Source organism: Chelonoidis abingdonii, chromosome 1, assembly GCF_003597395.2.
Source record: "Chelonoidis abingdonii isolate Lonesome George chromosome 1, CheloAbing_2.0, whole genome shotgun sequence".
Taxonomy (NCBI): Eukaryota; Metazoa; Chordata; order Testudines; family Testudinidae; genus Chelonoidis; species Chelonoidis abingdonii.
Genome location: NC_133769.1, coordinates 28,011,990 through 28,025,968, shown reverse-complemented (window position 1 = coordinate 28,025,968; position 13,979 = coordinate 28,011,990). Strand labels below are relative to the sequence as shown.

General features: G+C 44.3%; 1 protein-coding gene across 2 annotated transcripts in view; it reads right to left on the bottom strand.

Annotated features, from left to right (window-relative positions):
• Positions 1-222: 222 nt before the first annotated feature.
• Positions 223-13,979, bottom strand: part of LHFPL3 (LHFPL tetraspan subfamily member 3) — a 459,544-nt gene continuing 445,787 nt past the window's right edge. For both annotated transcript variants that reach the window (XM_075064706.1, XM_075064699.1), the window contains one exon: positions 223-2,228. Coding sequence is in view for 1 of the 2 variants with exons in the window: in XM_075064699.1 (XP_074920800.1) it covers positions 2,200-2,228 (29 nt within the window). In the remaining variant the exon portion in view is untranslated. The remainder of the gene's footprint in view (positions 2,229-13,979) is intronic.

Genomic DNA, 13,979 nt, shown 5'->3' with positions numbered 1-13,979 from the left:
ATTGCAGGAAAAAATATCATGACTGCAATAATCCGAGAATACAATGTAATCCCTGGAGCAAATGATTACAATGATTCTGTAGCACATTCAGGTAAACCTCTTTACAAACTTCTGAGATAAAGTGTGCCTGTGATATGCCAGCACTGATAAATGACGACAAGCTATAGTAAGACCCCATTTAGCAAAGTAGGCCTAAATGTGCCTAACTTTGAGCATGTGAGTTGTCCCATTGATTTCAGGGGGATTACTCACATACTTAAATACCTTGCTGAATTGGGGCCTTAATGAGCTTCCAAACCCACTCATGTAAATCACTTAAGTTATAACCTTCCTCTTTAGTTTGGTGACAGACACTAGGAATAGATTTATGTTGGATGACAACTTTTGGGTGTGACTTTCAAAAGCACTCAGCATTGGTGCTCGGCATCCACTGAAGTCAATCGAAACCTCCCATTGTCTACAACATATTCAGACTTGGGCTAAGGGACAGAGTGTTTGAAAATCCCACTCAAATTTATCTGTAAACTTATTTGGCAAGCATATATGTTAGGTGTGCAGTTACTATGGCGATCGGGGCCATATAGGTGCCTTGACAAACAGCTAACATTGCTATTTAATAACTAGTCATTATTTACTGACAATTTGGTCACAGACATTGTCTTCAGCCAAAGGAGCATAACTGAGATTCATGCACTTAGATGCAGAAGAGATTTGTTTTGCAGTGACTCATTTACAACCAGAAGTTAAAAGCCTGTTTTATCTCTGTACCTCTTCCAGAGCTATTTGTTATTTGGGGCCTGTAATAATAATCAATTGTTATTCTAGATACTTTTTCTGAATGCCAGCAAGTATCATAGTGGCCTTCCAAATCTTTTGAAGTTAAAATTGCATCAGGAAATAATACAAAGGCTGCTCACTTCTAAAATACTCCTCTCTAGAATAATTATCTGCTCACATTCCAGGCTTCAGACTGCTCTTACTATTCTATTGCTTTCCAGAATGAGTTTGCTTGGCAAGGAACATTATGAACAACAACCAAATGTTGCACCAAAGTCAGAATAACTTGGTGGTAATATGCCTCTCATGCCACATAAGCAAAATAAAATGTGAAGGGCCACAGTCACTGCTGTGCTCCAGCTGCTTCACACCACACAAAGCAGCCAGAGCATAGCAGTGAATCTGGCCCAGAGCTTTTAGGTAGAGTTCTGTAAAATGTACGTGTTTACTAGTCAGATTCATAGATTGTAAGGCCAGATGGGACCATTAGATCATCTTCTCTGACCTCCTGTATAACACAGGTCACTGGATTTCATTAAGTGATTATATGACATAGAACAGGAAAAAATACAAAAGTGCTTAAATGCAGCTGTGTGTTACATTTCAGGTGTCAAGTAATTTCTCCCCTTCCCTTTTCTTTTTGTAAATAAGTGGTTTTATTTTGCCACCTTAAATAAGAGCAAGTCTATGTTGCATGGGACTCAACAGCATTATGACATTCAGAAAGATGAAACTTATTGTATATATGCCTTCACAGAACTACAATATACGTCAGAAATAATTCTTCAGTTATAAGTTTGTTACAGACATAAATTAAACACAGGACATATGCAGTAAAAATTGAGAAGCTTTACATTTTTAACCAATTTATTATACAGTGAAATAAACAAAGTGCAGAAATGCTGCAGTAAAAGTTATACTTTTTCCTCTAGGAGATGGAAACATTCAGAGAGTCTATTTATAAATGCTTATTTAAGATTGATGTCCTATCAGTTTCCTGGCTACTGGAACAGAAATAGTCTTGAGTTAACTGTCTCTCTCTACTGTGAAAGGTTTTAAAGCTGTTTGTTTTTCAGCTGAATAAAAAAAATGAGTTTACAAACCCTTTCAATGCACATATTACATACGTTTTGTCTAGCAACAACTACATCCTTTTTAATTTATTCCCTAAATGTGACTTTTCATGCATGTCTTCTGAAGGCTGTATTCAGTGACAGTTTCTAATGAGCTGGTGTGTAATCCATGATTGCATCTCTCTTCAGAAAATCACTTCCATGCCTGGCTGATCTATGTTTAGAAGGCAGCTCTTACCAATTGGGCATTTTTGCACTTGTCAACATTCTTCTCCATTGAAGACTCCTTCCCAAGCTTCTTTCCATTTAATGCTGATGTACAAAAGCAGTTACTCATTTTGTTTTGTGCTCATTCTAGTGAGGATTGGCTTAGCAAGACTGCGCAAAACAGAGAGAAGAGAGAAGTCAGTTTATTGCCAGCAGACAGTCAATGCTACTGTGTTTGGCACAGTGCTATCTTCTGATCAATATTCTAAATACATTTCACTACTTTTATTTCCATTCATTATAAAAGATAACATTGGTCATCAACTTTAATCTCCAACTATCACAGTGATTTATAGGGTGGAATCTTTGAAAAATCAGTTTTGATCTATTAATCAACAAGGAAAGTCAAAATAAAGGGATTGTTTCATCTGAAGTCTGAACAGTGGGCACACAAACATGCAGCATGTACGGGGTGAGAGTCACATTTCTTTGAATAATATCAGGAATTAAATCAAGGTCCTGAGATTTCCGTTCAGTATTTATGATTTCCTTCAAATGCCTGCATACACAAACGTCATTTAAAAAAATAAATAAAGTTAGTCTGGTAGATTTCAGAGGGACAGTCCCCAAAGATAATAGAGGTGTTTTCAACACATCATCCATCATGCACTGGTATGCCCCTCCCTCCTCCACCATCATTTTCAGTGTTTTCGTGGAGTGTGGGGAGAGACAAAGCCCTACACCCCCGGCTTCCTGCTGTTCACCATGACTCTCACCCAGCCAGTAAAACATAAGGTTTATTTAGATGACAGGAACACAGTCCAAGTCAGGTCTTGCAGGTACAGACAACAGGACCCCCTCAGTTAGGTCCATCAGGGTAGGGGGGGAAGGGAGGCCAGAGCCCATCTGGGCTCCCCTCCATTGTCCCAACCAGCTCCAAACTGAAACTCCCTCCAGCCATGTCATTCAGCCTCTCCCCCCCGTGGCTTCTCCCCCAGCCTATGTCCTGTTTCCTGGGCAGAGGTGTTACCTGGCCTCCAACACCCTGGGTTCTCATGTTATGTGCTCAAGTATCCTCCCACAAGGAAAGTCTCCCATCTCCCAATGCAGACAGTCCCAGCAAAACTCCCCTGCAACCTTCCCAGGTCAATACTCCCCACTTGGCATTCAAAGAACACATTGAGAACATTCCCACTTCGTCACAATCACGTAAACATAAATTCATGTTCAGGGCAAAAAAGGAATGACTGAATTCATACTGTGAATAGGTTCAGCAAAGAGTCCTGTGGCACCTTATAGACTAACAGACGTATTGGAGCATGAGCTTTCGTGGGTGAATACCCACTTCGTCGGATGCATCCAATACGTCTCTTAGTCTATAACAGGGGTCAGCAACCTTTCAGAAGTGCCGTGCCGAGTCTTCATTTATTCACTCTAATTTAAGGTTTCGTGTGCCAGTAATACATTTAACGTTTTTAGAAGGTCTCTTTCTATAAGTCTATAATATATACCTAAACTATTGTTGTTTATGTAAAGTAAATAAGGGTTGTTAAATGTTTAAGAAGCTCACTTTAAATTTAAATTAAATGCAGAGTCCCGCCTGGACTGTGGCAGGACCCGGGCAGTTGGAGTGCCACTGAAAATCAGGTCGTGTGACGCCTTTCGCACACGTGCCATAGGTTGCCTACCCCGATCTATAGTGGCCACAGGATCTTTGCTTTCAGGATCGCAGATAAAGGCTACCCCTCTGATACTGTGAATAGGTTGCTGCTCCAGAAAGCCTCCCTTTATGCAATCTATTGCATTTAAATTAGGAAAAAACCCAGGGTAACTGTGCAAGACACATGGCAATAGCGGTGTGTCACATGACCTTAAGCCATGGATGGGATGTCTCTCATTGCTGCTGTCGTGAAGGCCGGTGGGAGGGCAATTCTGCGTCCGTTTCAGGGCACCAGATGTAGACAGCCATTTGTCAGCAAGATCCTCCTCCAAGCCATACAGCTTGGCTGCCTGATATGGCGTGTATGTGGAAAGTAGGTCAATATTTGTCCCTAAGTTTGAATAAAAAGTGATTGGACAAGTAGAGCTCTGCAGAATGATCACTAGCTAAAATTTCCGCAGATAACTGGACTAATTTACGGCTGAACCTTGAGGTCTACTCCAGTCACATCTTCAGTGGCGAGGAGTTATGCCTGAGAAAGTATTGTAGAGAATCTGGAAATGAGCACACAGCCTGACTGGAAAGAGCTATGTGGCTCAGTTAGCACAGCATGGGGGCTGGAGAACAGAGCAAGGCGACGCGATTCATCATTAACTCTGATCCTGTTATGCACTTGTTGCTGGGACAAATGGTAGGTCTGTAAAGCAAAGATTCATAGACTCATGAGACTTTAAGGGCAGAAGGACCATAATGATCATCTAGTCTGGACCTCCTGCACGAAAGCAGGGCCACAGAACCTACCATGCCAACGTCTATAACAACGCCTATATATTCTGAGTTTATTTGAAGGCGTTCAAATTGTGGTTTGCAAGACCTCAAGCTGCAGAGAATCCAAGCAAGTGGGAAAAAAAACCCCATGCCCCCACGTGCAGAGCGAAGGCGAAAACTCCAGGGCCTCTGCAATCTGCCCCGGAGGAAATCCTTCCCTACCCCAAATATGGGCGATCAGCTTAAACCTGAGCATGTGGGCAAGACTCACCAGTCAAGCACTCAGTGAAAGAATTCTCTGCAGTAACTCAGATCCCATCCCATCTAACATCCATCAAAACACGGGCATACTTACGCTGCTGATAATCAACAGATCAATTGCCAAAATTAAGCTATCCGGCAATACGCACCCTCCATAAACTTATCAAGCTTAGTCTTAAAGCCAGCTATGTCTTTTGCCCCCACTACTCTCCTTGGAAGGCTGTTCCAGAACAATGGCACATTGGAGATGAGAATTCTCTTGGTGTCGCAGCCAGCATAATGCCCCTATGCTATCCCCATCACAGCTCGGTATGATGGAAGAAATGGGGTGTGACTGGAGCATCACTGCCCTCTAACTATTCTGAGCTGCTGGAATGGCCTCTTGGGGCCATTAGGCAACAAGGCACAAGTCAGAGCAGCCTTGAGGCTGCTCAAACCATATTCCAGGCACTGAGAATAAGATTGAGGGAAGACACCTTTGCCACTTCCCCCAGTCCTGCACCAAGTGGAGTGAGGTCTCCACCAGAAATCATGCTCAATTCACATGCTGTGTTTAGATGTGTTTTATAAAGAGGACACTTACAATGGCTATTGCTGGAACTAGACAAGAATAGAAAACTGGAATTGAAAACAAATGGCACAGGAAGATTATCTATATCTGTGCATAAGGAGAGCAATGGTGATGATGACTGGGACTATTCTGCTTTTGTCAGAAAACTAATTCACAATTTAGAGTGATCTCTGAGGGAACAATACTTTAACAAATTAGTATACAGTGGGTCTAATGATTTGCCTTTTATAAACGAAAATGATCAGCTACACTTCTCTGAGCAGAGCTTCCTCTTGTCCTCATGAAAAGAATGTGCCAATAGTGAAGGATAAGTAGTAGACAAGAAACACACATTTCTGACTTAAATAATTATTAATTTGTGCCCCAAGGATCCTAATGCATTTTATAAAGATGGGTAAGTAGCATTATGTAGTCATAGATGATAAAAAAGATAAGGACCTGTTTCATCATCCCATCTATTTTCTTGTCAGTGAAGTAGTGTTCCCCACAGTACCTAGGCACGCATGTGGTCCAATTTACTGTTAAAATTAGTGTCCTTTCACAAATAGAAATACTGATGCTAAGAGAGCTAAATCACTTTCCCACAGCCAAAGAGTGAGTCAGTGGCAGAATCAGGAATAAAACCAGGTGTTTTTTTTACTCCAAGTCCCCCGGTTGGCCCACTCATCATCCTGCCTCTACTACATCTAATAGTTATGGGGAGGCTTTGATAGAAAATCTATGTGAACAAATACAAATAGATGGCATCACAGAGAAGTTATTTGCTATGGGACAATTATAACAAGGAACACCAAATGTACAAGCCTTAATAATATATTGTGGCACCTCCATGAAAAATTTCAGGTTTGTAAAATTAAATGGGGCATTTAGAAAAAGGGTTTTAATCTCAAGTTATTGTATTTGCTATTAAAAGGCATGACAAGATTTGGCATGACAATTATTGGATTTCCAGCAACATTTGAAATTCAGCATTAGGGTTGCAACATATTAACATCTTTATTAGTTCTGCTGCAAAATTTTATACACAGGTGTTATACAGCGGAAAGAGGAAATTTAATAAATGTCACAGATTCCCAGTTAGTGCTGTGCAAAGAAGAAGCTGCATAAATAAGTCATTCATTTTGTTCAGTCAGGTTTGACCTTGTAACATATAACGTTTTTGACTTTTTGACATTTCTTTTCATCGGAGTTACCTACAAATCCTTTTTAGAGCTGTCAGGTGAACCAAAATTAATGAAAGCAGTCTCTGTGAAGGCTATATTGTCCAAAATACAGAAATGCAATGCTGTTAGATTCTCAGGGTATGTCTACACTATGAAATTTGGTCGAATTTTGAGAAGTTGATTTTTTTTTTAGAAATTGATTTTTATACAGCTGATTGTGTATGTCCCCACTTAAGACCATTAAAAGCATTAACTCGGCAGAGTGTGTCCACAGTACCGAGGCTAGCATAGACTTCCGGAGCATTGCATTGTGGGTAGCTATTCCACAGTTCCCGCAGTCTCTGCTGCCCATTGGAATTCTGGGTTGAGCTCCCAATGCAGCAAAAACATTATCGTGGGTGGATCTGGGTAAATGTCGTCAGGTCTCCCTCCTTCCTCCGTGAAAGCAATGGCAATAAATCATTTCTCGCCTTTTTTCCTTGGTTACCTGTGCAGATGACATATCATGGCAAGCATGGAGCCCGCTCAGCTCACCGTCACCATATGTCTCCTGGGTGCTGCCAGACATGGTACTCCATTGCTACACAGCAGCAGCTCATTGCTTTTTGGCAGCAGATGGTGCACTACAATTGGTAACCATCATTATTGTCTCCTAGGTGCTCTTTTAGTCGACCTCGGTGAGGTCGGTTGGGGGCGCCTGAGGAGATATGTGTGCTCCTGGCTGGTCTCGGTGAGGTCAGCCAGGGGCGCCTGGACATAAATGGGAGACGATGATGGCCAGCAGTCATACTGCACCATCTTCTGGCAAGCAGCCAGGAGATGACGATGGCCAGCAGTCGTACTGCACCAATGGCATGTCTGCTGCCAGCCTAAGATATATAAGAGAGATGGAGTGGATCAAAACAATAAAGAGACCAGAGTTGTTTTGTATTCATTTGCTCCCCACTCCTTCCCTCCGTGAATAGTGGGAGGAGGGCTAGCTCAGTGGCTTGAGCATTGGCCCAAGGTTGTGAGTTCAGTCCCTGAGGGGGCCATTCTGTGTGACAACCGTGTAAGCCAACCCTCTAAGCCATGTCACCAGTTGCCCCTCCCTCAGTCAGAGCAACAGCAGACAATCAAATTGCTGCAATTATGAGCACTGTGAACACCACGCTCATTATCCTGCAGTATATGCAGAACCTGCAAAAGCAAAGCCAGGCGAGGAAGCGCCGTCAGCATGGTGACAAGAGCGATAAGGACATGGACACAGACTTCTCTCAAAGTACAGGCCCCGGCAATGTGGACATCATGGTGTTAATGGGGCAGGTTCAGGCTATGGAATGCCAGTTCTGGGCTCAGGAAACAAACACAGACTGGTGGGACCACATAGTGTTACATGTCTGGGATGATTCCCAGTGGCTGTGAAACTTTTGCATGCATAAGGGCACTTCCATGGACCTTTGTGACTTTCTTTCTCCTGCTCTGAAGCACAAGAATACCAAGATGAGAGCAGCCCTCACAGTTCACAAGCAAGTGGCAATAGCCCTGTGGAAGCTTGCAACGCCAGACAGTTATTGGTCAGTCGGGAATCAATTCGGAATGGGCAAATCTACTGTGGGGGCTGCTGTGATTCAAGTAGCGAACGCAATCAAAGAGCTGCTGCTATCAAGGGTAGTGACTCTGGGAAATGTGCAAGTCATAGTGGATGGCTTTGCTGCAATGGGATTCCCTAATTGTGGTGGGGCGATAGATGGAACCCATATCTCTATCTTGGCAGCGGAGCACCAAGCCAGCTAGTACATAAAATGAAAGGAGTACTTTTTAATGGTGCTGCAAGCACTGGTGGATCAGAAGGGATGTTTCACCAACATCAACTTGGGATGGCTGGGAAAGGTACATGACGCTCGCATCTTCAGGAACTCTGGTCTGTTTCAAAAGCTGCAGCAAAGGGCTTTCTTTCCAGACCAGAAAATAACCGTTGGGGATGTTGAAATGCCTATAGTTATCCTTGGGGACCCAGCCTTCCTCTTAATGCCATGGCTCATGAAGCCATACATGGGCAGCCTGGACAGTAGTCAGGAGCTGTTCAACTATAGACTGAGCAAGTGCAGAATAGTGGTAGAATGTGCATTTGGATGTTTAAAAGCACGCTGGCGCAGTTTACTGACTCGCTCAGACCTCAGCAAAACCAATATTCCCATTTTTATTACTGCTTGCTGTGGACTCCACAATATCTGTGAGAGTAAGGGGGAGATGTTTATGGACGAGTGGGAGGTTGAGGCAAATCGCCTGGCCTCTGATTACGCACAGCCAGACACCAGGGCAGTTAGCAGAGTACAGGAGGGCGTGGTGCACATCAGAGAAGCTTTGAAAATCAGTTTCATGACTGGCCAGGCTACGGTGTGAAGGTTCTGTTTGTTTCTACTTGATGACCCCCTTCCCCCTCGGTTCACTCTACTTCCCTGTAAGCTAACCACCCTCCCCTCCCACCTTCGATCACCACTTGCAGAGGCAATAAAGTCATTGTTGCTTCACATTCATGCATTCTTTATTAATTCATCACACAAATAGGAGGATAACTGCCAAGGTAGCCTGGGAGGGGTGGGGGAAGAGGGAAGGACCAGGTGGGATGGGGGAGGAGGGAAGGACAAGGCCACACCACACTTTAAAACTTATTTAATGCCAGCTTTCTGTTGCTTGGGCAGTCCTCTGGGGTGGAGTGGTTGGGTGCCCTGAGGCTCCCCCACCGCATTATTGGGCATCTGGGTGAGGAGGCTATGGAACTTGGGGAGGAGGGCGGTTGGTTACACAGGGGCTGTAGCTGCGGTCTGTGCTCAAACTGCTTTTCCTGAACCTCAACCATACACCAGAGCATATCAGTTTGTTCCTCTAGTAGCCTCATAATTGCCTCTTGCCTTCTGTCACCAAGCTGACGCCACCTATCACCTTGAGCCTACCACTTATAATCTTCAGTCCGCCACCTGTCCTCACGTTCATATTGTGCTTTCCTGGACTCCGACACTGTCTGCCTCCACACATTCTGCTAGGCTCTTTCAGTGTGGGAGGACTGCATGAGCTCAGAGAACATTTCATTGCAAGTGCATTTTTTTCACCTTCTAATCTTCGCTGGTCTCTGGGAAGGAGAAGATAGTGTGAGTGTTCAAACATTTTCAGCTGGTGGAGGAAAAAAATGGGAGATTGGTAGTTAAAAAGACACATTTTAGAGAACAATGGGTAGACTCTTTCACGGTAAAGCTTGCTGTTAACATTATATAGCACATGTGCTTTCGGTACAAGATCGCATTTGCCTCTTATTGAGGGTATGCCGGTTTGGTGTGAGAGATCTTTCACACAGGGCCGGGCAACAGAATTTGGCTTGCAGGCAGCCATGGTAAGACACAGTCTTTTGGCTTCTTTAACTAGGGTGACCAGATGTCCCAATTTTATAGGGACAGTCCCAATTTTTGGGTCTTTTTCTAATATAGGCTCCTATTACCCCCCACCCTTTTTCCCGATTTTTCACATTTGCTGTCTGGTCATCCTATCTTTAACCTTCATAACATGTGGGAATCGTTTCAAACAGCAGTATCCTCATTTCCCATACCAAGCAGCCATTGGGTTGGCCATTTAAAAGGAGGAGGGGCTGCGGTTTTTGGGTTAATGTGCAGCACAAACCCAACTAACCTCCCCCCACCCACACCCAATTCTCTGGGATGATCGCTTCACCCCTCCCCCACTGAGAACATTTCTGTTCAGCCACAGGCAAACAGCCTAGCAGAAATGGGCACCTCTGAATATCCCCTTAATAAAATCACCCTATTTCAACCAGGTGACCAGGAATGCTATTACTCTCTTGAGGATAACACAGAGAGATAAAGAATGTTTGCTGTTTGAATGCCAGCAAACACCGGAACCATACGCTGCCATACTTTGTTATGCAACGATTCCAGACAATGTGCTACTGGCCTGGCGTGGTAAAGTGTCCTACCATGGAGGATGGAATAAGGCTGCCCTCCCCAGAAACCTTTTGCAAAGGCTTTGGGAGTACGTCCAGAAGAGCTTTATGGAGATGTCCCTGGAGGATTTCTGCTCCATCCCCAGACACGTTAACAGACTTTTCCAGTAGCTGTACTGGCTGCGAATGCCAGGGCATATTAATCATTAAATACACTTGCTTTTAAACCATGTATAATATTTACAAATGTACACTCACCAGAGGTCCCTTCTCCACCTGGCGGGTCTGGAAGGCAGCCTTAGGTGGGTTTTGGGGGTACTGACTCCAGGTCCAGGGTGAGAAAGAGTTCCTGGCTGTCAGGGAAAACGGTTTCTCCACTTCCTTGCTGTAAGCTGTCTTCAACCTCCTCCTCCTCCTTGTCCCCAAAACCCACATCCATGTTGCGTGCTACTCCACTGATGGAGTCAAAGCACATGGGTGGGGTAGTGGTGGCTGCACCACCTAGAATAGCATGCAGCTCATCATAGAAGCAGCATGTTTGGGGTTCTGACCCGGAGCAGCCGTTTGCCTCTCTGGTTTTTTGGTAGGCTTGCCTCATCTCCTTAAGTTTCATGCGGCACTGCTGCAAGTCCCTGTTATAGCCTCTGTCCTTCATGCCCTTTGAGATTTTTTCAAATGTTTGGACATTTCATCTTTTGGAACAGAGTTCTGAGAGCACAGATTCGTCTCCCCATACAGTGATCAGATCCCGTACCTCCTGTTCGGTCCATGCTGGAGGTCTTTTGCGATTCTGGGACTTCATCACGGTCGCTTTTGCTGATGAGATTTGCACTCACCTGGAGATTGCCACGCTGGCCAAACAGGAAATGAGATTCAAAAGTTCACAGGCCTTTTCCTGTCTATCTGGCCAGTGCATCAGAATTGAGAGCGTTGTCCAGAGTGGTCACAATGGAGCACTCTGGGATAGCCCCGGCAAGTCAATACGATCAAATTGTGACCACACTATCCCAAATTTGACCCGGCAAGGTCAATTTCAGAGCTAATGCCCTCATCGGGGGAGGAGTACCAAAATCAATTTTAACAGCCGTTTAAATCGAAAATAACAGCTTTATCATGTGGACGGGGTGCAGGGTCAAATTGATCTAACGCTGCTAAATTCGAGCTAAACTCATAGTGTAGACCAGGGCTCAGTCTATTTGGAGATTTGGAAAGGCTTCACATCCTGGTGATATTATTGTTCCTACCTGACCCATTCAATTAGGGTACGTGCCGATTGTTGGTGATAGAGTTGGTATGCAGTGTCTACTTGAGGGATTTACAACATTCCAATGTTTATGCACATTTTCTGAGGGAGCTCATCAATATTTCTTTGGTGTGAAGATGAATAGTAGAGAGCATTGCAGGCTGCTCCTTGCCAAAGTATAAATACACAGACTGAAGTTTCAGATAGTCCACAACATGCTCTTATGGCAAGGACAGTCAGATAAACAGCACTTACAGAGAATAATGCAAGAGTCTTCCTCCTTTAAAGGCTGAATACATTGCCTTTGCAACAGTCTCAGCACTTACCTTGTTAATTCTCTGCAGACATATTTATACAACCTCTTAGCCATTGTTTTAGTTGGTAGTTTGAAAAATGCCAACCTTCTAGGGGTTATTACTTTTCTGTTCTCGCCAAACACTTGTGATTACAAGTGTCTTACTAAATTAGAGAGGGGAAGCAAATGACTTTCTTGATGAGGTCAAGACCAATGCTATTCCAAAATCAGACCAGCTGCTAGGAGTTGCTTGAGTAATAAGTGACTGGTAAAATTTCCTCCTCGTCTCACCATAGACCCAAAGTGCTCCACTGACCCATTATTTATGATTATTTACTGAATGCTGGCAGTATATTTTGTGTACTACAGGAGAGAAAGGAAGCTATGGTCACTGCTCCCAGGGGCTTACAATCTAAAATAGACATGCAATGCATTTTGGATACATAAAACACTGGGTGAACATCAGGGTCGTTTCCGGGTGGATGACACCTTGGATAGCCTGAATGGTAGCTGCCGGTTCTCTGTCCTTGACCTCTGCAGTGGATAGTATCAAATGCCCATGGCACTAGAGGACCCAGAGAAGACAGCATTCATCTCCCCCTTAAGGTTTTACCAATTTAATCACATGCCCCAGGGAGTATCTGGAGCTCCAGCCATGTTTCAGTGACTCATGGAGCGAGTGATAGGGGACATGCACCTGTTAGAGTGTCTGGTGTACTTGCAGCAAAGAGTCCTGTGGCACCTTATAGACTAACAGACGTTTTGGAGCATGAGCTTTCGTGGGTGAATACCCACTTCGTCGGAGGCTATGGTGTACTAGGATGACACTGTAGTGTTTGGGCACACTTTAGAAGAACACGAGACTCAGCTGTGCAAAGTCCTGAATCGTTTGGAACAGGCTGGCCTCAAGTTATTCTTAGACAAGTGCATCTTCTGCCAGACATCCGTGCAATACGTGGGACACATAGTGTCTGCAGATGGTATAGCTACAGACCTAGAGAAGGTGAAGGCGGTAACCACGTGGCCGAGGACTGCGACTCTCAAGGAATTACAGTTGTTTCTGGGAATTCTGTGGCTATTACTGCAGGTTCATAAAGAATTTTTCGCACATTGTACATGCACTCACAGAGCTCACCAAGGGATACCCCCCCACAAATAAGAAGAAGGGGAACCCACCTCCCATCAATACTTTAATGTGGGTGCACCTTTTGGAAAGTAGTGGACTGCTGAGTGTGAAGAAGCTTTCCATAAAATCATTCAACAGCTCACTCAAGCACCTGTTTTGGTGTACGCTGATCCCACCCAGCCATATGAACTTCATGTCGATGCAAGCTACACCGGTTTAGGCGCTGTCCTTTATCAAGAGCGTGAGGGCAAACTCCGACTGGTAGCGTTAGCAAGTCGAGGTCTCACACCACTTGAGAGAAACTACCCTGGTCATCAAGTGGAGTTCCTGGCATTGAAATGGACCATCACAGAGCGATTCCATGACTACCTCTATGGGGCCAAGTTCACTCTAAAAACCGATAATAACCCTTTGACATACATCAAGACAACAGCAAAATTACCTGAAAAATCCATGCTTAGCTGCTGCATCACAGAAGTCAGAAACTAATGTGCATCAGTATACAGGCAGCATCCATACATGTGCATGTGTAATCCATAAGCCTAATAGGGAGATATCTCTTTAAGAGACCCTTTGGGGGGAGGTAGGGGTGAGTTATGTCTGGGTTATTGTTGCTAGGCACTCCACATCCAGAAGCTTCTGGAATAGAGTGTGGTAGTTTTGGGTCTGCTCCAATAAATTCCCTGTTGCTTGGGTCAGACTCCATGAGGGCAAGCAGTCAGGGCAGCTGCTTTGCAGAAGGCCATGTGCCCTGTGTGAGTTGGGAGAAGCTGAGCTGAGACTTAGGGTACGTCTACACTGCACGATTATTTCGAAGTAGTTTAAACCGATATTACAAAACCGATGTTATAAAATCGGTTTTGCGCGTCCACAGTGCGATCAAAAAATCGATTGCTTATGT